Source organism: Arvicola amphibius, chromosome 4 (assembly GCF_903992535.2).
Source record: "Arvicola amphibius chromosome 4, mArvAmp1.2, whole genome shotgun sequence".
Taxonomy (NCBI): Eukaryota; Metazoa; Chordata; class Mammalia; order Rodentia; family Cricetidae; genus Arvicola; species Arvicola amphibius.
Window position 1 is genome coordinate 104,413,034 of NC_052050.1, and position 27,904 is coordinate 104,440,937.

The window sequence follows — 27,904 nt, forward strand, 5'->3', positions numbered from 1 at the left end:
CGCCTAAACATGAAGACAGGGGGCTCTCTGAGGGGCTGCACATGGGAGGCAGGTGCTGACCCACCCACACTCATTCCTTACTGCCCCCGTGCAGCAGGAGCCTGTGCAGAACCCACAGTCAGCTATAATCTTGTTATCTGATAGCTGTTTTTTGCTTTGCTTGACACGGGGTCTCAAGTAACCCAAGCGGATCTTGAACTTCCTGTGTAGCTGAAGATGACCTTGAACTCTTTTTTTTTTTTTTTTTTTTTTTTTTTTTTTTGGTTTTTCGAGACAGGGTTTCTCTGTAGTTTTGGAGCCTGTCCTGGAACTAGCTCTTGTAGACCAGGCTGGCCTCAAACTCACAGAGATCCGCCTGCCTCTGCCTTCCAAGAACTAGAATTAAGTACACCATTGCTAACATGTACTGATTTTGTAATTACATTTAACACTTACATTATCAAAATTTAATTTTATATACACATTCTATATATGTGTGTATAAAAGAATGAGCTGGGCAGTGGTGGTGCGCACCTTTAATCCCAGCATTCAGGAGGCAGAGGTAGATAATTCTCTGTGAGTTTGAGGGCAGTCTGATCTACAGAGTGAAGTCCAGGACAGGCAAAGAGTGCTGGGATTAAAGGCGTGCGCCACTGCTGCCCGGCGACCTTGAACTCTTAACACTTCTGTCTCCACCTCCTAAATGCTGAGGTGGTGGTTGTGGGTACCAAACAGGCACTTCTGAGTTTTTCTGGCTGTTTGGTGTTATTGAGACAAGGCCTTACTATGTTGTCTTGGCTTCCCTCGTTCTGGGATTACAGGCCTTCACCACTATACTCAGGTGGTTATCATTACTTTTTTTTTGTTTTTTTTCAAATATTTATTTATTATGTATACAGTATTCTGTCTGCATGTATCCCCACAGGCCAGAAGAGGGCACCAGACCTCATTATAGATGGTTGTGAATTGAACTCAGAACCTTTGGAAGAGCAGGCAATGCTCTTAACCACTGAGCCATCTCTCCAGCCCCTAATCATTACTTTTTTATTTGTGTTTTGTTCTACAGGGTCTTGCTAAGTATCTCACGCTGACCTTGAACTCACTACCCTCCAGCCTCAGCCTTTCTGGAAGTAGGACCAGGTATGCACAGAATGACTGACAATCTAATTTATTGGAAACAGAGTCTCACTATGTAGCCCTGGCTATTCTGAAACTCACTGTGTAGACCAGGCTGGCCTCAAACTCACAAAGATCCACCTGCCCCAGCCTTCCAAGAACTAGAATTAAGTACACCATTGCTAACATGTACTGATTTTGTAATTACATTTAACACTTAAATTATCAAAATTTAATTTTATATACACATTCTATATATGTGTGTATAAAAGAATGAGCTGGGCAGTGGTGGTGCGCACCTTTAATCCCAGCATTCAGGAGGCAGAGGTAGATAATTCTCTGTGAGTTTGAGGGCAGTCTGATCTACAGAGTGAAGTCCAGGACAGGCAAAGATACACAAAGAAACTCTGTCTCAAAAGGAAGAAAGGAAGAAAGAAAGAAAGAAAGAAAGAAAGAAAGAAAGAAAGAAAGAAAGAAAGAAAGGAAGGAAGAAAAAAGAAAAAGAATGTACACACAGAGACTGAGCAGATGGTTCTGCAGGTAAGAGCTCTTGCTGGCAGACAAGCATGAAGACCCAAGTTCAAATCCCCAGCACCCATGTAAAAAGTCAGGCATGACTGCTGGAGCAAAACCGACATCCTCCCCTGGCCTCTGTGTGTTCATGTGCGCCTGCACACATGTGCACACAGACACCACACTCATACACAAAAAGAACATCTGTATACATACATATGCATGTAAATACAGTCTTATATACATGTGCATACACCGCACACATATTCTTATTATAATTTTTTGCAAAGCTGAGGGTAAAACCCAAGGCCTTGAAAATACTACGTAAGTATTTTACTACTGAGCTGCACCCCATGACCTTGCTTGAAACTGAATGGGAAGTCCCAAAGGCTACAGTATCTACAGGAGAAGTTGAAGGTGACATGACCAGGAGGGACATTCTGGCAGTATCCTCTGTGAAAGGGGAGAGCACTGAGAATGACAGCACAGGGTCAGTCTTACAGGAAAAAAAGACCATCATTGATTTTCCACCATCCTCCTTCCATGCTGCACACATATCAACTGGATTCAGGAGAACTACAAAACTTCCAGAAAAATCTTTCTTCCCCGACCCAGCTTTTTCACTGGAAGCTTTATGCAGTTGAAACACTATCCCTCCCAACTTTGAGAAAGAAGTATTTCCTTACTGCTTAGCAGTCAAGGAGCTTGGGCAGGTCATGAAGAGGGCCTGGTCTGACCACAACCAGCAGCACCCCAGATGTTCAAAACCCCCACACCTGCCAAGACCTGGAGACTCATGCTCGCTCAGGCAGCCACCTAGGGGCTGTGTCTTCCAACTAAGCATTTCCGGATCCAATCAGTCACGACTTGGAAGAAATGCCTGGGAATGGGTGGAGTATGGTAGGGGTTCCCCTCCTCCACCAGCCCCAGAGAGATCAACATAAGCAACCAGCCACGGACAGAAGTGGGCTTGAAGAGTAGGCTCAGAGCCTGCAGCAGCATTCTAGGGCTTCAGATCTGTGGCTGGTAAAATGGGGATCACTCTGGGTGACTCTAAGGTCAGAAATGACTTGAAAGCTGTCAGGCCCTGGGACTTTTATTTGTTGGTTTTTTGAGACAGGGTCTCTGCAAAGCACAGGCTGGACATGAACTCCCAATCCCCCTGCTTTAGGTCTCAAGTGCTGAGACGACCACCATACCTGGCTTGTGTGGTCAGGGATAGGACCCAGGGCTTGGAACTAGCACTCTACAACTCAGCTCCATCTATGCCCTGCTTGCTCATTTGTGTCTCCCCCATTCTTTCTTTTTGGAGACAAGGTCTCAAAGAGCCCAGGTTGGCTCTAATTCACTATGTGAGAACTCCTGATCCTTGTCCCTCCACTTGTTCAGTGCTGGGGTGACAGGTAAGCTGTGTCAAGCAGTCTTTAAAAAAAAAAATATTGCTAGGCCTTTTATCCCAGCACTTGGGAGGAGGGGAGGCAGAGGCAGGTGGATCTCTGTGAGTTCGATGCCAGCCTGGTCTACAGAGTGAGTGTCAGGACAGGCTCCAAAGCTACACAGAGAAACCCTGTCTTGAAAAACAAACAAACAAAAGGAATTATAAAAAATATAGTGTGTGTGTGTGTGTGTGTGTGTGAGCCCACGTAGAGGTCAGAGAACAACTTTTGGGAGTGAGTTCTCTCCTTTCATCAGCTGGACCCTGGGGCTAGAACCGGCTGATCCAGCTCACCTCAAGCACTCTTCATAAGAGTTCAAGGATAGCCTGGGCCACAGAGCAAGTGTGGACTTGACCCCAAAAGTAAGTAATCGATAAATACAACAATAAAATGAAAAAGTAGAAATAAATAATAAAAAAAAACACTGTTAAAACAATAAGGGGAGCCGGGCGGTGGTGGCGCACGCCTGTAGTCCCAGCACTCGGGAGGCAGAGGCAGGCGGATCTCTGCGAGTTCGAGGCCAGCCTGGTCTACAAGAGCTAGTTCCAGGACAGGCTCTAGAAACTACAGGGAAACCCTGCCTCGAAAAACAAAAAAAAAAAAAAAAAAAAAAAAAAAAAACACAAAAAAAAAAAACACAAAAAAAAAAAAACAATAAGGGGCCATGTGCGGTGGCATAAACATTTAATCCTAGTACTTGGGAGGCGGAGGCAGGGAGATCTGAGTTCGAGACCAGCCTGGTCTACACAGTGAAACCCTGTCTCCAAAAATAAATCACCAACACGCACACAACTACACAGGAAAAAAAAACAATTTTTTTAAACTACAAGGGAAAAGTTAGGTGGGTCTTGCTTTGGGAATGAAGCGATGGTTGAACGACGGGGACCGGGAAAAGCATGCAGGTGCACGTGTGCAGCAGAGGGCAACCGCAGCCGGGTGGCACCCGGAGCTTCCACCGGATTCCGAGGAAGGACAGGAGGGACAGAGGGCCAGGGAAGATCGGTGAGGGGATGGGTCACTGAGGCACGGGAGTGCGGTGCGCGATGCCACCTCGGCCTCCGCGGGGCTGTCACCCGCAGGGCAGCTCGGCGTGAGATCAGGGTTCGGCCTGGCCGTAAGGACCCCGAGGACGCGCGCCCCAGAGTGTGTGCACTCGCGACACTGCTGTCACCATGAAACGACACGTGCCGCGCGGACCCAGCCCCCCGCGGCGCCTGCGCTCCTCGAGTTGCGCTCACCTGCCCGGACGCGTTGCCTCCGCCGCCGCCGCTGCCGCCGCCGCCGCCGCCGCCGCCGCCGCCGCCGCCACAGCCGCCTCAGCCGCCGCAGCCCCTCCTCGAGCAGCCTGAAGCTCGCGGCCCGGGCGGGGCCCAGGCCGTGCCGCCATTGGCCAGGCTCTGACCAGTCAGCGCCGGAAACAGCGAGAATTGGGAAGCGCGACTCGGACGGACATTGTTCCTGACCAATCGGTGGTGGAGAGGGCGAGGCTACATGGAGGGGCGGCTCTGGTTCTCCGAGCGAGCGGTCAGCACCGGGTGCGAGGCTGGGATGCCGGGCGGGGAGGCGTGCGAGAATGGGAAACCGCGGGAAACGGACAGAACGCTCGACCAATTGCCGGGGGGCATGGGCGGAGCTACGTGGAGAGGCGGCGCTTATTCTGAGTACGCTGCTCAGAGAGACAGAAGCAAGGATTGGAGCCTGGAGAAAACGGGCAGAGCTCTCGACCAATAACTAAAGGGAAGAGGCGGGAGCTAGAGACGCGCGAGGTTGGAAGCCAAGCACCACCAAACGGGCAGCGCTCTCGGCCAGTCTCTGAAAAACAAAGTCTGGACTGGTGTAAACTTGTGCCCGGAGAGGGCGAGGCTCGACGAAAGGAGGGTGTAGCCGGGAGGGAGACGATGATTGGATTCTAAAGACGTACACGTCCTGTAACCAATTGCAGCAGCCGTGGGCGGTGCAGCCTCCAGGGGACCCGGCGCGCCAGGCGCAGACCGTAGCAATTCGCTCTGCCCGGGTTGGTCTCGTAGCAGGCGCCGGCTCCTCTGCACAGCGCAGAAGCCCAACTCCTCCCTGAACTTAGACCTTGACAGCTGAAGGACGTTTGGTTAATTCTCAACCCCTCCCTCCCCTACCGCTCCCCTGGACAAGACACAAAGGTTAGATCACTCAGCCTCCCTCTGCAACTCGAACTCGTGTGCAAACGTGAAAATCAAAAGTGGAATCGTGCTGACGGTGTCTGTCTGATTTTCTGAAAGTGACGTCCCTGGGTTCAGTCTTTATCCTTCACAAGTTCTTAAGACGTCCCTGTGGGACCTGACCCTGCTAAGCCATAAATGAATTAGCCCAACAATACACAATCACAAGTCAAATGGAACACAGAAACTAATACAGAGAGGTAAAGTTCTTTATACAACACTTTAGCTATTCAATTTGTTTGTGGTTTTTTGTTTTGTTTTGTTTTGTTTTGTTTCAAGGCAGGGTTTCTCTGTAGCTTTGGAGCCTGCATTGGAGCTAGCTCTTGTAGACCAGGCTGGCCTCGAACTCATAGAGATCCGCCTACCTCTGCCTCCCGAGTGTTGGGGTTAAAGGCCTGCGCCACCACCGCCCGGTTCTAGCTATTCAACTTGTATGTAAAACTCTGAACTCCTTGAAAAGGGAGTAAGGCGATGGCGAACAAAGCAATCTGAGTTACTGTGCTCAAGCCTTGGGGAGAACAATTCTGAGACTCAATCCTGTTCCCTCCTACTCTGTATAGAAGCAGAACAAAGAAGCCACCAAAATGGCTCAGTGGGTATATGTTAAGACCCACCTAAATTATGGCCAAATTAAAGCAAGCAATTAACTAAAGGAAAATTCGTGTGTGCGTGAGTGCGTGTGTGCATGAGTGCATGTGTATGTGTGTGTACATGTGCTGTCTCTTCTGAAGGTGGGGTTCAAGAGATCAACACTGGACAGGGGTAGGGGCTTTCCAAATGGGGAATTTGGCAGGCAAATGGGTGGGGCGGAACAGAAGCCTTTCAAGGTAGTTATAATGACCTGAAACAAAGACGAATGGTTAGCCGGGCGGTGGTGGCACACGCCTTTAATCCCAGCACTCGGGAGGCAGAGGCAGGTGGATCTCTGTGAGTTCGAGACCAGCGTGGTCTACAAGAGCTAGCTCCAGGACAGGCTCTAAAACTGCAAAGAAACCCTGTCTCGAAAAAAAAAAAAAAGACAAATGGTTGTGAGATGGTCTCAACAAGATGACCATGGCAAGGTAGCCATAGCAAGGTGCTTATAACAAGGTGGGGTTTTTGTTTGTTTGTTTGTTTGATTGATTGATTGTTTGAGTCGGGGGGCGTAGAGACAGGGTTTCTCTGTAGCTTTTTGGAGCCTGTCCTGGAACTCACTCTGTAGACCAGACTGTCCTCGAACCCACAGATCCGCCTGTCTCTGGCCTCCTGAATGCTGGGATTAAAGGCGTGTGACACCACCGCCCAGCAAGCTGGTCATAACAAGGTGGATAGACCAACTTCTTGAAACAGAGGCATGGTTGCTATTTCCTGGAACGGGCAGTACAAAACCATTTGTAGTTAAGGTTACAGGTGGGCCATAGGGCAATCCTTGAGAAACAAATTTAATCATAAACAGGAATGAGCCTAGTTTTTACTGTCTGATGACTTTGAACCCCAAGATGGAGGTAGGCTGGTTCTTCATAAGGCACTGGTCTGGCCACCAGGCCTAAGGACCCTCATGATGGAAAGAGAGAACAGACTCTCAGAAGTTGTCTTTTGACCTCCACACACCTGTGCAATGGCATGTACATGCCCAAGGCCCTGCTTCTTGGTGAAGCAGAGGACCATAGGCAGGTTTTGAAGGTGCTCACAGCTGAGGGATGTACACCATCCCATGTTCCTTGTTGCTGGAGCATCTACAAGCCCATTCGCTTCTCTGACTTCCTGGCTTGCTTTTTTCTCAGACAGGGTTTTTCTGTGTAGCTCTGGCTGTCCTGGAATGCACTCTGTAGACCAGGCTAGCCTTGAACTCAGAGATCCAGCTGCCTTTGCCTCCCGAGTGCTGGGATTAAAGGCGTGTGCCACCACTGTCCAGCTCCAAAGATGAACTCATTTCCTATAGTTTTGGGCAGAGCAATTTCAGACGATCTTTTGAGGAATTGGGGTTAAGCTTAATATTAAGGACTCAGATTTCAGAGTTGTGTAAAGCCCCCAAATCTTCCTCCCCAAAGTTTAAATAGACAGATTCATATTGCAGAAGCCATTATCTCCCTGCCACTGTGGGACTCTCCACAGATTCATTCACTGCAACCTTCCGGGTAGAAAAGAAAACATTCTAAAGAGACACTTGTGGGGCTGGAGAGATGGCTCAGTGGCTAAGAGCACTGACTGCTCTTGGAGAGGACCTGAGTTCACTTCCCAGCACCACATAGTGTTGGGTCTATGGGGGTCATGCAAAGATGGAGACAGACCACCAAAGTTTAATAAAGCAGAAGCAAACTTTATTCCAGGAAAACATAAAAAATTAGAAAATAAATCTGCATGGCACAAAAAGCTTATCAGCTAGCTGAGACCCCAGCCAGAAATGGACATGTAAGGCTGTGGCAAAGGCCTGTTTTTGAAATAGCAAGCATTAGGCAATAACAAAAGAATTTTTACAACCTCAAGGTAAAACTCAGATACAAACTACCCTTCTTTATAATTTTCACTAACAGGGTTTTTCTCAGTTAAACCAGTGTTTGTATTCAGTCCGTTGTCTCTCCCTGGCAGTGTTTATCAAGGCTCTGCTCCCCTGACACTGCAAGTTTCAAATGGCAGGGAAGGATATGGGAAATGTACAACCAAAGTCAAAGGTCACATCCATCCCATTGTTTGGTTGAAAATGTCACCTCAGTCCCTAACATCCTTACACCCAAAAAGTCTGGAATGTTTGGGTGGAAACTTCCATTCCAAGCCCCCTACTCAGTCTCGCAAATAGAGCTATGGGCTTTATAGCGAAGTAACCCATTGTTAATTAATCCTTAAGCCACTGAGAAAGCTGCTGACAGTCTGCTCTCTCATTCTCCTAGACTTCTTATATTTTTTATTTTTACATTTTTATTTCTGGAATATATATATATATATATATATATGTATATATATATATATATATATTGACTTTCGAGACAGGGTTTCTCTGTAGCTTTTAGAGCCTATCCTGGAACTAGCTCTTGTAGACCAGGCTGGCCTCAAACTTACAGAGATCCTCCTGCCTCTGCCTCCCAAGTGCTAGGATTAAAGGTGTCATCACTGCTCAGCTGCTGGAATTTATAATTTTATTCTTGGACTCTGCAATAGCTCCTCACAACTGCCTGTAACTCCAGTTGCAGAGGATCTGATGGCACTCTTCTGGACTCCACAGGCATGCGCACACAAAGTGCACATAAAGTCATGTGGACATAATACATACATACATACATACACCTGTGCCCCTCCCTTGCCTATCAGAATATTTAAACAAGGGATCCCAAAACATTAGAATTTCCCCAGGATTCTCATGCTGCAAAGAGAAGGCTGAGACTCTGATGCAGCCAAAGCTGGAACTTGCCTCTGGCAAAGGTCCAACCACCTTGTGGAAGTGACTGAAGCCGGAGACAGCTGTGGGTTGATGACGGGCAAGGGAGCACTGCCTGAGCAGAACCACTTAGCTATGCATACCTCTTGCCTTCTATTTAAACACCAATCTTGGGGCTGTGAGAAGACAGATCAATCTGTAAAGCGGCTTGCCTCAAAGACGGACAACCTGGTTCAGCTCCTGGGTCCCACATGTGAAAGGAGAGAACTGACTCCTGAAAGTTGCCCTCTGACCTCCACACACGAGTTATCATGTGAGATGCACACTCACAATAAATTAAATGCCTAAATAAACAAACATAATAAAAACTAACCCTGAGTCTTGTATCAGGACCCTGAAACAGCAAACCTCATCACTTGCTCTTCTCTGCCATTCACCGTTCACCACCACCTGTTTGTGAGTGTGTGAACCCCGTGCAGGAATCCCGTGTCTTGCTGCTGCACACTGGCTGTACCCTTGCTCTCTGCCTCTCCCTGAATCTGGATCTGCAGACTGGGCTGATAGCCAGCAAGTCCCAGACATCCTCCTGTTTCTGCCCACTTGGTCCAGCTTTGGGATGACAAGCAGGTGTGGCCATGCCCAACTTTTTTATGTGGGTGCTGGGGATGGGGATTCCGAACCTTGTGCTTGCAGAACAGAGCAAACCATCTCTTAGCCACCAAACCATCTGTCTCAATGCCACACCCTTTGATGTAACGGTGTCACTATATAGCCCTGGCTGGCCTGGAGCTCATCATGTAGACCAGTTTGCCAGGAATTCAGAGATCCACCTGCCTCTGCCTCTCCAGTGCTGGGATTTAAAGGCCTACACCACCATGCCATGTCTGCCATGTTTAATTTTTGATAAAGGATCTTATATAGACTACACTGTACTCAGACTTATTTTGTAGCCAAGGATATCCTTGAACTCCTGATTCTCCTGCCTCAACCTTGTGAGAGCTGTGATGTCAAGTGTGTGCCACCACACCTGGTTAATGTGACACTGGGAGGGAGCCCATGTCATGGGACATGACACTGAGGGAGCTCAGGCATGCTAGGCAAATACACCCCACAAAGCCCCAACCTGAGACCTACCTGGATCTTTAATTGAATCACTGATTGAATCCAGGTTCCAGCTGTAACAGCTCCAGCAACAATAGGGTTAAATGGCCACACAAAGGGGCTGGTGTCCCCATCCAGAGAACAGAGAGCCTTACTGTGGTGCTACCAGGCTTTGATGAGATGCAGGGAGGAAGGACGGAGGGTGAAGGGAGGTAAGCTCCTGGAAGGCCTCAAGGTTCCCTACCAACAATGCCAACTGAGGCAAGGGTCAGGCAGTAGTCCAGCACTGAGCTGCCTCTGCCAATGGTGCCAGAGGCACTGGCTGGGTCTGGGTTTGGCGGCAGCAGCAGCAGCAGCAGCAGCAGCAGCAGCTGACACTCCATTGTGGCCCCACAGTGGAGAGCACTTGGCAGGGATCACAGCCTCTCTGAATGCTTGGCCTCAGGCAAGACACTGTCTCTACTGCTTGCTTCCTTTCCTCTGGGAATCCCAGGGGCATGTCTTCAGTCCCCTCTAGGCCAGGGCCAGGGGTCAACTAAAGCCAAAAGTCACCTGCCCAAGATTAGGGAAAGCAAGGTTAGTTAAGTGGTGGGGCAGGAGGGCGATCCAGAGTCTCAATGCCATGTGGCCTCTGGAATGAATGTCTCTGTCTCATCTGGAAAATGGGGCTCATGGTCCTGGAGTCTCAGAGATTTGTAAACAATGAAAAGTCATTAACAGCAGAGCAAGGTGGGGAATGCCTGGGATCTTAGCCCTGGGGAGGCAGAGGCAGGAGGATCAGTAGTTTAAGGCTATTCTCTCCTAAGTGAGAGACTTTGTCTAAAAAAAAAAAAAAAAAATTACACAAAGAAACTCTGACTCAAAAAACCACCACCACCACCACCAACAACAACAAGAAGGCTAAGTAGTTGAGAGCACATACAGCTCTTCCAAAGGACCCGAGTTCAGTTCCAAGCACCCACATCAGGTGGCTCACACTTGACTGTATCTCCAGCTGTAGAAGATGCCTTTGACCTCCACAGGTATTTGCACACACATATGAACAAAATTAAAAATCATAAAAATACTACTTTAAGAATCAAAACAAAAAATAACTGGACATGATGGCACACACATTTAAAACAGGGCTTAGTGTTAGGAATATTTCCTAACGCAAGCTCCCTGCCGACACAAAAATTCCCAATCAAGCCAAATCAAAACAAGCCAAATTAAGAAATATCCAGGTTTAATGGGAGTTCTGCACTCTCAGGTGGCCCCGAGGGGGAACCAGGAAGCCACCCCCAGGAGGAAGAAAGGGAGACCACAAATTCCTCTTTTGGGGGAAATCACTTAAATACCCTGGGGGTGGGGTCAGGACCTGGCCTGCTGGGATTTGGAGTCCAGACCAGGCCTGGGCGATAGATGCGAGGGGCAGGGGCCTACGCTCCCAACTTGACATTCCAGACTCTTTGGATATAGGGATGACAGAAAATTAGAATGGTAATTATGACAAACATTTAGGCTCTCTTTGGGAAAAAAGAGCGCAGACTCAAATCTGGCTACTTCCTGCGGGCACGGGGCGTCGTGGGGAAGAGGAGAGCCAGGTGTCCATGTTTAGCTAGAGGTGTGACTGGAAAGGAATCCCATGAACTGTCATCCCGGAGAAGGCAAGTATCTGTTCCTTGGGGGAGGTGAGAAGGCAGGTGTCTAGGAAAAAACTTGTTATCACTAAAGATGAGTGTGCCAGAATGAGAAGCAGGTAGGCCCTTCATTCTGGCATCCTGGAAAACCGGAGGGTGGAAGGTCCTGTCTGCTGGACAGACCAAGTGTCTTGAGTAGGTGCCTGCTTGAGCCTGGAGAGATGGTACCAGCATGGGTGTCCCAAGAGCTTGGCAGTCGAGGGGGTGGTAAGGAATACCGTGTGAGGTCCTGTCCATTTGAGGTTCAAGAGACCTAGGAGTTAACTGTTTGAGGAGTACTGTGTCCTCTGGGGAGAGCGGGGCAGGTTTAGGGGCATTAGGGTCCACTGGTATGGTGGCAGGAAGACAACTGTCAGCGTGTGAACGGGAGAAGGGACCTTAAAAGGGAGAGGTAGGGAAGGTACCCTGCCAGTGGAGGAGTTTGAACTGGGAGGTGATGATTAAGGAGAAAGGGCCTGCCACAAAGCAACTCAAAAGGGCCTGTAGGGGAATGTGGGGTGGCCCTGAGGTGAGGGCCAAGATAACCTGAATTCAGTGGAGAGCTTGGTTAGTTGTTGTTTGATGAGTCCCATTGTCCAGGAGATGTTGAGAGCTTCTGACAGGATCTCCATGACCCTGAGCTACCACATCTGCTGTTTCCCTGGAGACTGGAAACGCTTTTATCCATCCTGTACAAGTGTTAAGAGATAACAGAGTTTTTTATGAGTAGGCATATGGGTAAAATTAACCTGTCAATCTTTGCCCGGTTGGTATCCATGAAGCTGGTGCATGTGGAGAGCTCCTTGTGGGTTGGCCTGGGCACTCGTTTGGCAGAAGGAGTGAACCTGTAAAATAGAATCTTGGAGATGGGTGGGATTAAAAGGGGGCTCCAAGAAGCGGAACAAAGCTTTGGGGAAGCGGCTAAGGATATCTCCACCCAGTAAATGTGGTGGGCAAGCCGGTATCGCTAAGAAAGAATGAGAAAAAAATGTCCTGCAAGATGGTAGGGCAGTGGCAAAGTTTTAAGTGGGGAGGAATGGGTCCTGTCTACCCCCATAGCTGAAACTGGTGAGGGAAACTTAAGGCCCGAGTTAAAATAAAAGTAATGGACTTACCTGCCACTTGTAGCATGACCCTAGCTAGGCTCGGACAGGGTTTCAGTATATACCAAGTCTGGGCAGCGTCAATCCTCTACAAGGCTGAGACGTTTTAAGGCTGGCACAGTTTCACTTGCCGATGGTGATGAGGCCGAACCTCTGTGGCTTGGCATAGAGGACAAGCCCATATGGGGGCACTGTGATTTCCCGTGTCCAGGTTGCTAGCAGATAGAGCACAACCTCGGAGCAGGTGTAGTGCAATAGCGTGCCAAGTGACCATTTAGGCCACACTTATAGAGCCCTGTGGTTGGCTTCTCTTGTCCCCCTTCTTGTGACCTTAGGGCAGTTGCTAAGGCCTGGGCCTGTAGATTTTTGTAGCTTTGTCTGTTGGGAAGACTCAGCTGATTCCTCTCGGGCATTAAAAACTTTTAAGGCCATTTTCACCAATTCCCGTATAGGAGTTTGGGGACCATCCTCCTCAACCTTTTTTTTTTTTTTTAACTCTTTCCTAATATTTGGTACTGACTGGGGAAGCAGAATGATTTTCAGAAAAGGAACTTAGCTGCTTTTCTACCTGAGAGAGATTTGGAAGAGAAAAGGGAGCATGGGAGGGGCTAGCCCAGTGCACAGAGTGGGTCCAGGAGTGTAGTAGTGAGGTAGGAGGGGGGGGAGGAGAAAGTGGAAGTTGACCTTGAACCTCTGACTTGGGAAAGGGAGGGGAAAGAATGGTGTTCCACAGGAGGGGTTGGGAAGGTGGGCTTAAGGGGGTGGGGGAGGGGCCAGTGCCTCTGGTGCTGTGAGACACTGGCTACTAAGGGGAGGGCGGCGAGAGCACAGAGACCAAAAACCATGGACTTATATATGTAAACTCTGTTTATTTGTATCAGATAGGCTCAATTTTAAAAGATTTTTGTAAGAAGCTTACAGGGGCAACAGCAGACATGGCTTTGAACTGTAAGTGCCCATTTTAGAGTCTATGCCCAACCACGTGGCCTAAGTCCATTTCAGAGCATCCTCCAAAATGGCTCTTAGGTCCAAAAGGGGCCATGGAGATTGGATACCCGGCGTCCGAATACATACAAGGCAGGTGAATTTCTTTGAGTTTGGGTTATCATGGTCACCACAGCAACTCCCAGGCCAGTCAGGGCTACATGATAAGACTCTGCCTCAATATACAAAGAATGAAATAAATAAAATAAAACAAAGCCACACAAATTGGCAACACTATTCTGTTCCCTGGACCCTAGGTGGATGCAGGCATCCTGAACACATTCAAAGTGACTTTGAATCCAGACTGAAATAGGAGTGGTTTCCCTCATCCTACGAGTCCCAGAGAAATCAGTCTACTTACTTATCCAGGAACACACAGCAGTAAACGGCAGAACAGACAGACAGACAGACAGACACACACACACAAGCTTTTACAGTAGATTCTTCCTGGGCTCATTTCTCCAATGTTATTACAAAGGCTATCAAGTGCTAAAGGGTGGAAGGACCATCCTCATAGGAGTCACTGGGAGTTGAGACTGTGACACTCCTAGCGAGGCAGGGGAGGTGATAGGCCTGAGGTGGCCCAGTGCAGAAGGGAGGGGATGTCTTCAGTCCTTAGTTAGGCCTCACCAGGCCCAGAATTCCTCAGGGCAAGTGCCCCATGGAGCTGAGGGCGGATTCCTGCCTTCCACTGTGCTGAACGTGTGAGGCTGGGTTATTCAAGTGACACTCAGTGGAGACAAAGGGAGAGACATATGTTCAATGCCCTCTTCTGGCCTCCATGTCTCCTGATATACGTACACATAAATATAAATATTAAAAAACCACAAACAGCAATGGGAGAAGGCTGGGGTGGCTGGAAAATAAGCAAGAAGGTGTGGGGAAAATGGTGGGAGGTGGGTGGGGGTTTATGGGGTGCAAAAAGCCTTTGAACAGAGAGCAAAGGGAAGCCAGGGGTGGACTGGGAATGTAATGGGATAAGAATCACAGGGCCAGCCCACAGGTGTCTCTGGGTTTGAAGTCTGCCCACGGTCACACACATCACTGACCCAGACATTAAGTCATCTAATCTAGGCAGTTTGAGACTAAGATCCTTCACCTACTTCCTGGCAGGTCCCCTGAGTGTGGAGAAGGGCGGGGCGACCTAGTCCAAGGTTCATGTCTGTCTTTGAGCTGGCAGGGCCTCTCCCTGTCCAGTGGGGGAGGCTTGGAGATTTGGGTGGTTGAGTTAGGATACTGCCCCCAACACATGAAAGCAGACAGCAGCAATGGCTGGTTCCCATGGAAACCAAGGGCTTCTGGGAAAGGCACACAGTTCCAGAGCTATGAGAGGGGGAAGGGAAGCCTATGAATATGGGCAGGCAGTTCTGAGGCCACTCTGAACCCCATGGGCCACACAGGTTCAGGAGCAACTTGGTGACCATGCTGCGACTTCTACTTGTGATTTCAGCTGCCTAGGGACCTGCAGAATGTTGGGGAGGTTGAGATGGTAACAAACAGTGTGTATCTCACATATGGGGAATCTGAGACTCAGAGAGAAGTGGAGGACCTACAACATTCAGTGAGGGATGATAGCGTGGGGTGACAGTGTGTGGAAACAGACTACCTGCTCAGAGCCAGAGCCCAGTGGGGGCTGTGCTGTCTCTGCACCCCCAGCACAGGCCAAGTGACGCAGATCCCAGTCTCAGTGGCCTATGTAATACAGGCTATGCTCCAAACCCCTCTAGTGCTTGCAGCAACCTCAAGTGCCCATGGCCTGTTCTCCCTGAAGCATAGTCACAGCTGTGAGGAGATCCTCTATGCCGCATCGTCAGCTGCAGCCATCAGGGACCCGGGCAGACTCCAGTGGATGAGTCTGAAAGCCCTGAGTGTGCCAGCAGCACCAGAAGTTCTGGATCCATTTTATAGGTAAGAAAAAGCTGAGGAGCCCGGTTCTAAATCACATCATTTATTATTATGATGTGCGTGTGCACACCCTAGCACACATATGGAGGTCAGAGGACAACAGGGCAGCAGTCACTTCTCTTCCCCCACCACTGGATCTTGGGGAACCAGCTTTGACAGAAGCACCTCACTCATGGAGCCTGCCCAAAGAACAGGGTTATCAACAGTGTGTTGTGGTGCCTGGACTGCAGCCCAGTCACACGCCAGCTTGCAGGGTCCCCAAACTCCAACAGAATGCTGCAGTTCCATGTGCCCTTTGCCCCAGAATTGCGGAGCAAAACTGTGGGCGGGAAAGGGCACTGGAAGGGGTGGGCCCTTAGGTCATTAGTGCTGCCTGTGGGGACACAGGACCCAAAGGCTGCTTCTGTCCTTCCCTCACCACTGACCTGCTGAACACACTTTTGCTCTGGGTGGCATGGGTGGGGAGCAGGGCACAGAGCTCACATGTTCTGGGATTTGAACTCACTGGGCTGGGGTCATGGTGCCAGGTCACCCCTCTTTCCTGTCCACAGTTCACGAAGCTCCACACGGCAGCCCAGGTCTCGTAATGCAGCCTTGGCTACATCCTCACAGTCTGGGTGGGCAGCTCGGGCTTGTGAAATGAGCTCCTCTGCCCCCAGTTCCAGGATGGGCTTGGAGAAGACCTGGCTGCGGGACACCAGGTTTCGGATCAGCATACAAGCCTGTTTCTGGAAGAGAGATGGGCTGTGAACAGGGGGAGGGGCCTTGGCTAGATTCTCCCTGACCTCAGTGTACTCCTCAGAACAGGAGACAGACATTCAGCAGACAGCTAGACTAGGCCAGGCTAGCTCCACGTTCTCACAGGACTTTCTCAGCCCCATCTCCCACAGCTCCTAGGTGAGCACTTAGGACAGTATCTGGGGTAGAGGCTATGATTTTGGAGGGGAGCGGTCAGCGACACATTGTCCCGAGGCAGGCCCTGGAGACCTACAGCAAGGCCACGGGTAATGAGTGCCCAAGTGCATTTCTCAATGAGTCACCCATTTGTGTTGGTTTCAGGAACCTTCATGGATCTTAAAATCCCCGATGCACAGACCACCTGCCACAGCTAGGTCTGCAAAGAACCTTGTTTCCACGCTCCCACACACTGTCCTACAGATGGGTGGCTCCAAACACCTGACGCAATGGGGATGCTGTGTGCATGATCCCAATATTTAGGAGTGACAGCAGACATGATGCACAGACTGATAATCCAGAGCTCAGGGCTAAGGACACAGGACCCTGACCGCCAGACCTCTGGCAGCTACAGAGCTACAGCCTGTTTCAAAGGAAAAGCAGGGCGGGGATCAGCCTGCCTAGCATGTAATAAATAGGCCCTGGGGTTCTGTCCCCATCATGAGTGTTGAAGCACAGGCCTGTCACTACAGCACTCAGCAGGGGATGGCAGGAAGATCAGGAATTGAAAGTTGTTCTTGTAGCCAAAAAAGTTAGAAGCCAGTCTAGGTTACATTTGATCATGTCCAAACAAACAAAAATGACAGGAGATAAACACAGAAACAGGACAGCCTCTGGCATTGTGTGTATGTGTGTGCGTGTGTGCCCAAACTGTCCTGGAGCTTACTCTGCAAGACAGGCAGGTCTTGAATTTGTGGTAGTCCTCCGGTCTCCTGAGGACTGGGGCACAGCTCCCACGCCTGGCTTGACATGCTGACGCAGTGACAAGAAGGAGCCTGTGGTCTCGGGCTGTGGCGGGCACAGCTACTCACTCACCTGGACGCCGGCCTCCTGCGGGTGTGCTTTCATGGCCTGCAGGGCTGCCAGCGCACCACCACCCTCCACAATGACGCGGCTGTTCTCAGGCTTGCGCAGGGCCAGCACGCAGAGCGCCGCGCAGCTTTGCTCACACACCTAGGAGTGTGGATGCACACCTGTGTCAGCACACCTGGCCACCCCACCCTGGATACTCTGCAGCTCCCCTCAGTGGGCCTCTGCTAGCTGTGTGTCACCGCAGTGGTGGGCCGGGTGCCCAGAGGCGGGAGGTGAGCCTACCAGGAACACTGCAGTCCTTCACCTAGTCTTGCTGACGGTGAGGTGAGGTGGCAATCCCTGTAGATCCCGCCATTGTCCTGCCCATGTGTCTGAGGTGGGTACCTGAGGGCTGGCCAGGTGGCGAGTCATGGCAGCCACAATGGACTCTGTAGCGCCTGCCTGGACAATGGCATCCTTCACATTGTCGTTGCCCGCGATAGCTCTCAGGGCACTGAGCACTTGTTTCACGAGGTCCTGTGTGGATGACAAGGGGAAGTCACCCTGGCATGTGTGCCAGCCGCACACCTCCTGCTTGCTGGAAGTGAGGGTGAGGAAACTTTTCTGTGGACACACGTGGTCACCCCAGGGTCACAGGCCAGCCTGTGACAAGAGGATCACGAGACTGGAAGAGGACAGGCTGGCTCTCCAGGGTGACCCGCCTATCCCAGCTCATATGGGGAGGGCATGAGATGTGGCCCACTGAGCAGCCTGAACTAAGGATGATTTTCCATTTCCATACTCTTGCTCACTGTAGAGAATGTGCAAGTAGGATCTGGGCAGTAGCTCAGCTGGTAGTGTGTTTGCCCCCCATGCACAAGGCCCTGAGTTCTAGCACCCACACTAACCACACAGAGCTTGGGCAAGGTAGCACACACATGGATCAAATTCAAGGCCAGCTGGGACTACACGAGACCTTGTGATCCCGCCTCACTCTTTCTGTCTGTCTCTCTTTCTCATAAACACATGCACGCATGCATGTACACATACAGCCAAGTCTGTCATCCCAGTACTTGGAAGGCTAAAGCAAGAGAATTGCAGTATTATGACCAGCCTGAACTTTGTAGAGCAAGACCAGTCTCAAACTATATTACATAGGGCTACAGTGTGACTTGGCGGCAGAGGGCTAACATGTAGGAGGCTCTAAGTCTCACCAGTATGGAGGGGGGCAAATGGAAACAGAACCCTGAGAGCTGAGAGTATGGGCAGGCTTTCTACACCTGAACCTTCACCCTTGCCCTCTGCTCAGTGGGTCAGTCTGGTCAGCTGTGGCCTCAGAGGCAGGAGCCCTGGGGGAGGAAGAAGACTTTTGGCTCCACCTGGTGGTCGCTGCAGTCAGTCAGCAGGGTCACAAGGATGCCAAGGCCTCCAAGGTCGATGACTTCCTGGCAGAACTCATTGCGCACAGCCAGGCGGGACAGGGTGCTGAAGAGCTCGCTCAGGACTCCCGGGTTGTCAGGGAACGCTGTGCAGAGGCAGGAAGGGAAGAGTTGGAGTTGGGAGGGGCCATGGACAAAGGAATGTGTAGAAAGAAGCCTGTTAGTCTCCGGAGTACTCTCCACTTCCCAGGCTGGCTGGGGTCATCCAACAGGCCCAGGCGAGAATTGGCCCCTGGTAGATTTGCCACGCCCTCTGCCGGCTGCTCCAGAAACTGCTCCATAACAGTGAGGCAAACAGCCAGAGCTGCTCCTGACATTCCCTAAACACACCTTAATCTCAGCTCTGGAGGAAGGCAGAGGACAGCCTGGTCTACACAGCAAGTACCAGGGCTTCATAGTGAGACAGTCTTAAAAGGAAGGAAAAAAACCAAACCACCAAAATAAATCTTCCAACGTGACCTTGAGGTTCTAGGCTGGGAACAAATTTTCTCAAGACAGGGTTTCTCTGTGTACCCCAGGCTGTCCTGAAACTTGCTCTGTAGACCAGACTGACCTTGAACTCAGAGATCCACCGGCCTCTTCCTCCCGAGTGTTGGGATTAAATGTGTGTACCACCATTGCTCTGCTGGGAATGACTTTTGTAAACACAGCAGCAATTTGGAGAGGAACAGATGCAGACAGACTACAGATTACCCCTGATGGTGATGGGTCAGTCGTTTTCATCTCTGTGGCATTTGCAGCCTATGACCACCTGGAACCCCTAGCATCACCACACAGGTTGATCTAAGTGAGTTATCGACATGGTCACCAACCATACCATCTGCTTTAATAAAGGGAGGAGTGCGGTACAGTGGGTGGGGCCTATCCAATCAGGTAAGGGTTTTGGTAAGTGGGGAACTGAGGTTTCTCAGTGAACAAAGACTCTACCTGGGGTTGCTGGGTGTCTCTGGTCTGCCCTGGGGCCTTCAGACGAACAGAATGTGAGCCATCCTCTCTATACTTGGGGGTTGGGTGCAGTTTAGAGGTGGGGCCTGAAGGTAGCACTGACAAGGCTCCGATGTCTGCTCCTGCTCTGCCTCTAGCCAGCGGGACTACAGCCTCTCCACATAGGCATGGGGGGAGCTGGCAGGCTTTGCAGATGGTCAGGCCTCAGCCACTCTGACGTGTGAGCAGGGACTGAGACAGCCTTCCTGTGCCTCAGAGTGGGAATACCATACAAAGGCTTAGTCATGGAGCCACAGCCAAGGGACAGGTGGGGAACCTGTCCTTTTTAGCACCTTCTGGGCTCAATTCTCAGGGTTTTGTATCTTTGTTGTTTTGAGACTATGTGGCTTTGGTTGGCCTAGAATTTGCTATGTAGATCTGGAGGGACTCAAATCCCTCCCCCCACTGGAATTAAACGTATGTGTCATCACAGTGCCACTACAGCCAGCTCTTTCAGAGATTTCAAATGGGTGAAAGGGACAGGCTGGAAGAGAGTAGATTTAAGGTATGAAGATCAACATCATGATTGCCCACAGCTGACTTATAGCGGCCACCTGGAGCTGGATACATGTATGTGCCAAAGTATTTATACATGAGAACAAAGAGTTGGGCTGCTTTATTGTTTTATAGTGCTGAGGATGAACCTAGAACATCCTATATCCAGGCAGGTCTCTGAGCCACGCCCCCAACCCCTCACTGGGGGATTTTAGGTAGGGGCTCCACCCCAAGACACGCCCCCAACTCCTCACTGGGGGATTCTAGGCAGTGGCTCCACCCGGGACACGCCCCCAGCCCCCCATTGGGGGATTCTAGACAGTGGCTCTATGGTTGGGCTACCCTCTCAGCACACCCACCCTACTCTTACCAATGCTCCTCCTACCTCTGGCAGCCTCAATCAGCACTTTCAGGCCTCTGTTCTCTTGAACAATCATTTTTGCATGCTCATGGGCATGGCCAAAGGGCACTCGGATGTCATCATCGAAAGTCATGACCCGCAAGGCCCAGCAGGCCTCCCTGACCACATCGGCGTGCTGGCCATGCTGTGTGATAGCAGCGATTAGCAGGGGCAACACTCCGGCTTTCACCAGACTCTGTCGATTCTGTTCATGTTTCAGGCAGGCATGGCGCACACAGCGGATCCCACAAGAGGTGAGTTCAGTGCTGGAGACATTCTGTGCCAGTGTGGCCACAAGCAGCTGCTGGCCCTGGGCGTCCAGAAGGTCAGGCTGGCCATCAGTCAGCACCGCCAGGGCACTGAGAGCCTGGAGCAGAAGGCCCTGGTCACTTGTGGCAGCAAGTTGCCAGGCAGCCAGGAGGACTGGGTAGGCCCCCTTCTGGGCTGCCAGGTAGCGGCTGGCCTTCTGCTGCCTGCACTGGTCGCAGAAGCGGACAAGGTGGGCTGACACCTCCTGGGGCCGAGACCCATTCAGGGACTCCTGCAGATCGTTAAGGACCTGCAGAGAATGTTAGTGTTAGTTGCTGCTGCTAGGCTCTGAACCTCTGGGAACCTCAACCTCGCCCCAGAATTTGGAAATTTCTATACCTACACTGATAATTTAAGACAGAATCTTAGCCAGGCGACGGTGACCCACGCTTTTAATCCCAGCACTCGGGAGGCAGAGACAAGCGGACCTCTGTGGGTTTGAGACCAGCCTGGTCTACAAACTGAGTTCCAGAACAGTTTCTTTTCTTTTCTTTTTCTTTAAAAATTTACTTATTTATCACGTATACAGTATTCTGTCTGCTTGTATGCCTACAGTCAAGGAAAGGGTACCAGATCTTATTACAGATGGTTGTAGCCACCATGTGGTTGCTGGGAATTGAACTCAGGACCTCTGAAAGAGCAGCCAGTGCTTTTAACCTCTGAGCCATTTTTCTAGCCCCCTCCAGGACAGTTTCTAAAGCTACAGAGAAACCATGTCTTGAAAAAGAAAAAAAAACAAAAAAAAGAAAGAAGTCAGAATCTTTGTGTGTGTGTGTGTGTGTGTGCGCGCACACACATGTACACACATGCATATGATACTCTCAGAATAGGAAAAAGGATCGCTCAGAGCTGGAATTACAGACTGTTGTGAGCCACACCATGTGAGCGCTGGGAACTGAACCTGGGTCCTCTGTAAGAGAAGCAAGCACACTTAACTGCTGAACCATCTTTACAGTGCCCAAACAGGGTCTTGATATGTAGCCCAGGCCTTAAAATTATGTTGTACAAGTTGGTCTTGAACTCACAGGAAACCTCCTGCAACAGCTTCCTGAATGCTGGGATCCTGTATATGAGTCACCATATAATAATGGTATTAAAAAGAAAAACGGCTGGAGAGGTGGCTCAGCAGTTAAGAGCATTGCCTGCTCTTCCAAAGGTCCCGAGTTCAATTCCCAGCAACCACATGGTGGCTCATAACCATCTGTAATGGGGTCTGGTGCCCTCTTCTGGCCTGCAGGCACACACACAGACAGAATATTTTTTTTTTTTTTTTTTTTTTTTTTTGGTTTTTCGAGACAGGGTTTCTCTGTGGCTTTGGAGCCTGTCCTGGAACTAGCTCTTGTAGACCAGGCTGGTCTCGAACTCACAGAGATCCGCCTGCCTCTGCCTCCCGAGTGCTGGGATTAAAGGCATGCGCCACCACCGCCCGGCCAGACAGAATATTGTATACATAATAAATAAATTTTTCTAAAAAAAAAAGAAAAGAAAAACAAATCTTTGATGGTATCTTATGTATTATGGGTGTTTTGCCTGCACGTCTGTCTATGCACCACTGATACGCATGGCCATGTCTGACGATGGCAGAAGAGAATGTCACAGCCCGTTGAACTGGAGTTACAGATGGGTGTGAGCTGCCATGTGGATGCTGGAAACTGAACCTGCGACCTTTGGAAGAACAGCCAGTGGTTTTTTGTTTTTTTTTGTTTTGTTTTGTTTTTTTTGTTTTTTGGTTGAGACAGGGTTTTTCTGTAGCTTTGGAACCTGTCCTGGAACTAGCTCTTGTAGACCAGGCTGGCCTCGAACTCACAAAGATCCGCCTGCCTCTGCCTCCCAAGTGCTGGGATTAAAGGCGTGTGCCACCATGGCCCGGCTGAGCAGCCAGTTTCTTAGATGTAGAACCAGTTCTCCAGCCCTTCTTTGCCCCGCTGTTTTAAGAACTGTGGATTGAACCTAGGGTTTCATGCAGCAGAAGTGCTCTACCACTGAGTTATAGACACTTCAGGCCTCAACCTTTTTTCTTTTTATTTTTCATTAAAAAATTTTTATGTCATGCATACCCACATACCCAACAACAAGAATGCAGAGAGCAGAGGACAGCTCTGTGGGAACCAGGGCTCTCCTCTACCACATAAGTCCTGGGGATCAAACTTGATGTGTAAGCACAAGGACCTGAGTCCAGACCCCTAGAACCCACACAAAGCTGGCCAGAGACCTAGCTATACTGTGTGCCCTTGACCCCAGAACTTGGGAAGTGAGATCACACATGTACTGTGTCTCCCAAACATGTCCTCTGAGTAGCTCAGCTCTCCCCAGATGCTGGGTAACCCTCACATGGACTTAGGACACTTGACTGTAGACCTCTACTGGTCATAAGATGGACAGACCACTGACATTCAGATCCTGATTTCTGTCATATGGGACACGGGGAAGAGACCCTCCAAAGCATTGCAGTGCTGAAGGAGCCACTCCTACCTGCAGGACATCATGCGTGGGCTCCTGGAGACTGTCCACAGACGCTTTCGGTGCTGCCTTCACAATGCTGCTCAGATCAACCCCTGCAGAGGGAAGATGGGGCTGCTGAAGACAAGTCCCTCAGGTAGGAGGTTCCTGCTGACAACTTGGCTTCCAGGGTTCTCCCCAATGGTTTCTCTGGCTGCACAGGCCAGCCACAGGCTACACAGAGTAAGCGTACCACTGCTAAGGCCGCGCCACACATGCTGTCTCTGGGGAGTGAGGTGGCAGACTGTGCCTGGCAGACAGATGTAGAGGGAACCCCACAGAGCCTCTCCCTTTAAACTCAACCTTTACTGGTCCCCATGTGCATCTCAGCCTCCTGAGGCCCCAAAAGCATCCCTTCTGTGGTAGGTACTTCGTGTGTGTGTGTGTGTGTGTGTGTGTGTGTGTGTGTGTGTGTGTGTGTGTGTGTGTGTTTTAAGAGGTTTCTCATCGGGCTGGAGAGATGGCTCAGTGGTTAAGAGCATTGCCTGCTCTTCCAAAGGTCCTGAGTTCAGTTCCCAGCAACCACATGGTGGCTCACAACCATCTGTAATGAGGTCTAGTGCCCTCTTCTGGCCTGCAGACATACAGACAGAATATTGTATATATAATACATAATTTTTTTTTAAAAAAGAGGTTTCTCGTTTGCTTTTTTTTTTTTTTTTTTTTTTTTGGTTTTTCGAGACAGGGTTTCTCTGTGGCTTTAGAGCCTGTCCTGGAACTAGCTCTTGTAGACCAGGCTGGTTCTCGTTTGCTTTTGAGATAGAGTCTCACTATGTAGATCAGGTTGACCTTGGACCACTATATAGACTAGGCTAGCTTCAAACTCAGATTCTATGTTCTTATATCTCCTAAATTCTGGGATTAAGAGAATGTGTCACAGCTAGGGGGTTTGAGGCAGTATCTTGTTATGTGGCCCAGGCTGACCTTGAATTCACAGTACTCTTCCAGCCTCAGCTTCCCAAGTACTGAGATCAGCTGGTAGTAGTGGTGCATATTTGTCATCCCTGCATTGGGAAAGGGGAGCAGGAGGATCAGGGTTTAAGCTAGCCTTAGCTACATAATGAGTTAAAAAGCTATATAAATCAGTCTTAAAAAACAAATCTAAACAATAATAAAGACAAGGAAGAGATGGGATCACAGACATGTACCACTTGCTGTGTCTTGTTGGACACTGTATGTATGTTTCTGTGTATGTTTATATGTATGCATGTATGCAGATTTTCATGTGTATGTGTGCATGATCATGTGTATGTGTAGATGGTTATGTGGTGGTATTCATGTATGTGTGGATAGTCTGTGGTGGGTGTTTGTGTGTATGGATGGTCATGTGGGAGGGTTTGTATGTGTGGATGGTCGTGGTTGGTGTTCGTGTGTGTGTGTGTGTGTGTGTGTGTGTGTGGTCATATAGGAGGATGTTCCTGTGCAAGGGTCATGGAGACCCAAGGACAAACTCAGGCATCATTCCTCAGCAGCTGTAATCTTTCTGTTTGAGACAGGGTCTCTCTGGAACCTGGAGCTCACCAATTAGGCTAGAAGGGCTGGCCAGCAAGCCCCAGCAATCCACCTGTCACCACTCTCAGTGCTGGGATTACAAACATCCCGTTGTGGGGGTGTAGTGTGGTGTGCATGACTTAAATCTCAGCATTCAGAAGGCAGAGGCAGGTGGATCTCTGTGAGTTCCAGGCCAGCCTAGTCTACTGAGCAAATTCCAGGACAATTAGAGCTAAATAGAGAAATCTTTTTTTTGAAAAACCAAGCCAAACCAAAACACCTACCCTACCAAAAAAAAAAACAAAAAACAAAAACCAAAAACAAAAAAATAAATCTCCCAAAAAACAAAAACATACCTCATCATGGCTGGCTTTTTACATGGGTTCTGGGGATAAACCCAGCAACTATTTTAGCAAGTGAGTTGCCTCTGCAGTCAGGCTCCCCATGTTTACTTGACTGCCCACTACAGCACCCATTTCTGTGCCCTGGAGGCAGACCTCTCTCTTACCTTCCGGCTGACGTCACTGTTACCAGGGAGAGCCAGATAGAGAGTGGAGACAAGAGGGAATGGGGCATGCTCATGCCTAGAACCCAAGCCACCAATGCACACGTGGTCAACTCATCTTGAGCCTCTGCTCCTTGTCACATAGCTCAAGAGCTCCAAACCCTACTGGCACCACCACCATCGCCATCACAAGTAGCCCTACCACCCACTCTCCTCCATGACTTGTGACTGACTCCAGGAATGGCAGTATTCCATGTGGTTCTAAGGTGAAGTGGGGTGCTGTTGATGCATGGAGACAGGCAAGGATGGGGTCAGTAACACCCTGTTGTTATGTCAGGCTGAGGGTTGTGACCTCTAAGAGCCAGTACCGAGCCCACCACCCTACCTTGTGATTCAAACTGCTCCACCGCCTCTCGAACGGCCTCCTCAGCGTCCATCTCAAACTCCTCAATGTTCTCCTGCACTGCAGCATCGAAGGTTTCCTGTGTGATTCGCTTGGAAGCCATCTTTGCATACTGAGTGGAAAGGAACATTTGGTCAGGGAACACCCTTGTGTTGAAAATGCCACTTGGGCACACCTGTGATGGCAGCTCTAGGGAGGCAGACAGAAGGGTCCTGACCAGTGGGAAGCCAGCCTCAGCTACATAGTGAGACACTATCTCAAAAAGACAAAAAGAAAAAGAAAAGGTCTGCTGGTGAGATGGGTCATAAAAGAAAATGAAAAAAAAAAAAAAACAGAAGGCCAATTAGGTCTGCCAGGCCACTATGACAGTCGTGAGAGCACTCTCTGTCTAGATCACCCTGACCTCTCCTCTTTTGTTGTTGTGTGTTAGCCCTGACTGTCCCGGAACTCACAGAGATCTGCCTACCTCTGCCTCCTTCCCGAGTGCTAGAATTAAAGGCGTGCGCCACTACCGCCGAGTTTCCCAGAGATTCTAAAAGTGCAGAAGAACTCAGGCTGTCACCCAAACATTTGAGATGCTGTCTAGATGCTGAGATGCTGGCAAGAAGTCTCAGGGTTAAGAGGGCATGCTGCTCTGTGAATGCTGGGGTACAGTCTCCGCACAGACACCCGCACCTGCCACTCCAGCACAGGACACCTGAAACCTGCGCGCGCGCGCGCGCACACACACACATACTAATAATACACAAATGATTATTAGTATTAAAACGATTTTAAAATTTGTTGTTATTATTATTAAAGCATGAGTAAACCAGAGGCAGGCTAATCTCTGAGTTCAAGGCCAGCCTGGTCTACAGAGCGAGTTCAGGACAGCCAGGGCTACCGAGAAACCCTGTTTTGAAAAACAAAAAAACAAATGAACAAACCTAATCTCAGCACACCGGAGGCAAAAGTGATGAGCCGCTGTGAGTTCCAGTGAAACTCAGTCTCAAATAAATAAATAAATAAAATCATTTTTAAAAAGTAAATAAAAACTGCCTGGTTCAAGCATCTCCTCTCTCCCATCCAATTACTTTCTCCATTTTTATTATAAGATAGAGCTTCATGTAGACCTAACTTGCTTTGTAGCTAAATTCCTGATCCTCCAGACTCTTCCAACAAACAAGCCACTGGTTTATCTGTTGTTTTTTTAGGCTGGGTCTAGTAACGCAGCCCAAACTGGTATGGAATCGTCCTTCTTCCCGGTTCTCGAGCTCATCACAACGCCTGTTCTTGCTGTTTTGTTTGGTCGTTTTTATTGTGAAAGACAGTGTGTCTACGTAGCCGAGGCAGGTCTCGAACTCACAGCAGTCCTTCTGCCTCTGTCTCCCTTAGAGCAGCATGACAGATGCAGCAATCACGCTTGCTCCATCAACATTATATCCACATCAGGACCTGCGTCCCCCGAACCAGAGGACACGTCCTGTCCTCCTTGCTCCACTGCCTAGAATGCAACTGGACACGCAGCAGGTGCCCAGCACACAGCAGTAGCACGAGAATAAAATGAATGAAAAGAACGTGAACCCGAGAAGCGAGACATTTCGTTCCCAAGAATCTCTAGTACAATCCTCTCCTTCCACCACCAGCCCGACCCCGGGACGCCCACTCCCCTCTGCGCCCACCGCAGGACTACCCGGCAGGCGTTCCTCACCGGGTCTACGCAGCCACGTGGGGGTGAAAGGGTGGGGCTCGCGGGTGTCGCCCAAGGCTCCGACTTTGGCTCCTTCCGGCCACCGTAGGCGCGCAAGCTCCCTCAGCCAAGGAGCTCCCTTCGGGGCAACAAGGGCGACCGCGAGCACAGGTAAAGGGAAGGGAACCACAGAGTACGCGTGGGTCTGATGCCCTCGCCGCCTTTTCCGCACTGCTTCTAGTTATCGCTTCCCCTCAAAAGAGATAGTTTTCACCTCGGTAGAATCTGCCCTGAGAAGCGAGCAGCGCGCGTGCGCGAGAGAGCCAAGATGGCTGCTGTCAACGCTTGCGCATAAGGGCCTAAGGCGGTGGCGGCCGGCGCTTGCGCACCAAGGCGAGGAGGCGGTTGCGCAGGCGCAACTCGGCGCTGCGGAATCCGTTGGCTCATTTGCATCTCCCCGCCTCGCGAGGCGGCAGGTACGGAGCCTGAGGCGGCGGCGGGGGCGGCACCGCTAGGGGTGAGGCCTGGGCCCTGGCCACCAGGGAGGGCGGGCCCCTGGGTGGGGAGGACTCCGGGTGGCCCCGGCCACCAGGGAGGGCGGGCCCCGGGGTGGGGAGGACTC

At 50.1% G+C, this 27,904-nt stretch overlaps 3 protein-coding genes across 8 annotated transcripts in view; 1 reads left to right on the top strand and 2 right to left on the bottom strand.

The window, feature by feature from the left end:
- Slc25a42 (solute carrier family 25 member 42) overlaps nucleotides 1–4,336 on the bottom strand; it is a 30,001-nt gene extending 25,665 nt beyond the window's left edge. Inside the window, exon 1 of the mRNA XM_038328573.2 lies at nucleotides 4,283–4,336. The gene's annotated coding sequence lies outside the window, so the exon portion shown is untranslated. The remainder of the gene's footprint in view (nucleotides 1–4,282) is intronic.
- Nucleotides 4,337–15,369: 11,033 nt separating this feature from the next.
- Nucleotides 15,370–27,610, bottom strand: Armc6 (armadillo repeat containing 6). Its single transcript, XM_038325188.1, has 9 exons — nucleotides 27,304–27,610; nucleotides 25,596–25,725; nucleotides 23,188–23,270; nucleotides 20,392–20,965; nucleotides 18,456–18,613; nucleotides 17,494–17,652; nucleotides 17,113–17,250; nucleotides 15,848–16,070; nucleotides 15,370–15,521 (listed from the first exon to the last, which is right to left on the bottom strand). Exons 2-8 carry the CDS (start codon nucleotides 25,714–25,716, stop codon nucleotides 15,858–15,860), a joined length of 1,446 nt encoding a protein of 481 aa, XP_038181116.1. The 5' UTR covers nucleotides 25,717–25,725; nucleotides 27,304–27,610; the 3' UTR covers nucleotides 15,370–15,521; nucleotides 15,848–15,857.
- The window catches only part of Sugp2 (SURP and G-patch domain containing 2), a 33,417-nt gene continuing 25,865 nt past the window's right edge, over nucleotides 20,353–27,904 (top strand). For 2 of the 6 annotated variants that reach the window (XM_038325182.1, XM_038325187.1), the window contains exons 1-3: nucleotides 20,366–20,660; nucleotides 23,194–23,311; nucleotides 26,988–27,758. The gene's annotated coding sequence lies outside the window, so the exon portion shown is untranslated. Of the gene's footprint in view, nucleotides 20,661–23,145; nucleotides 23,312–26,806; nucleotides 27,800–27,904 lie in introns of those variants that run through there. The other 4 variants (XM_038325185.1, XM_038325184.1, XM_038325183.1 and 1 more) reach the window with 4 other exon arrangements.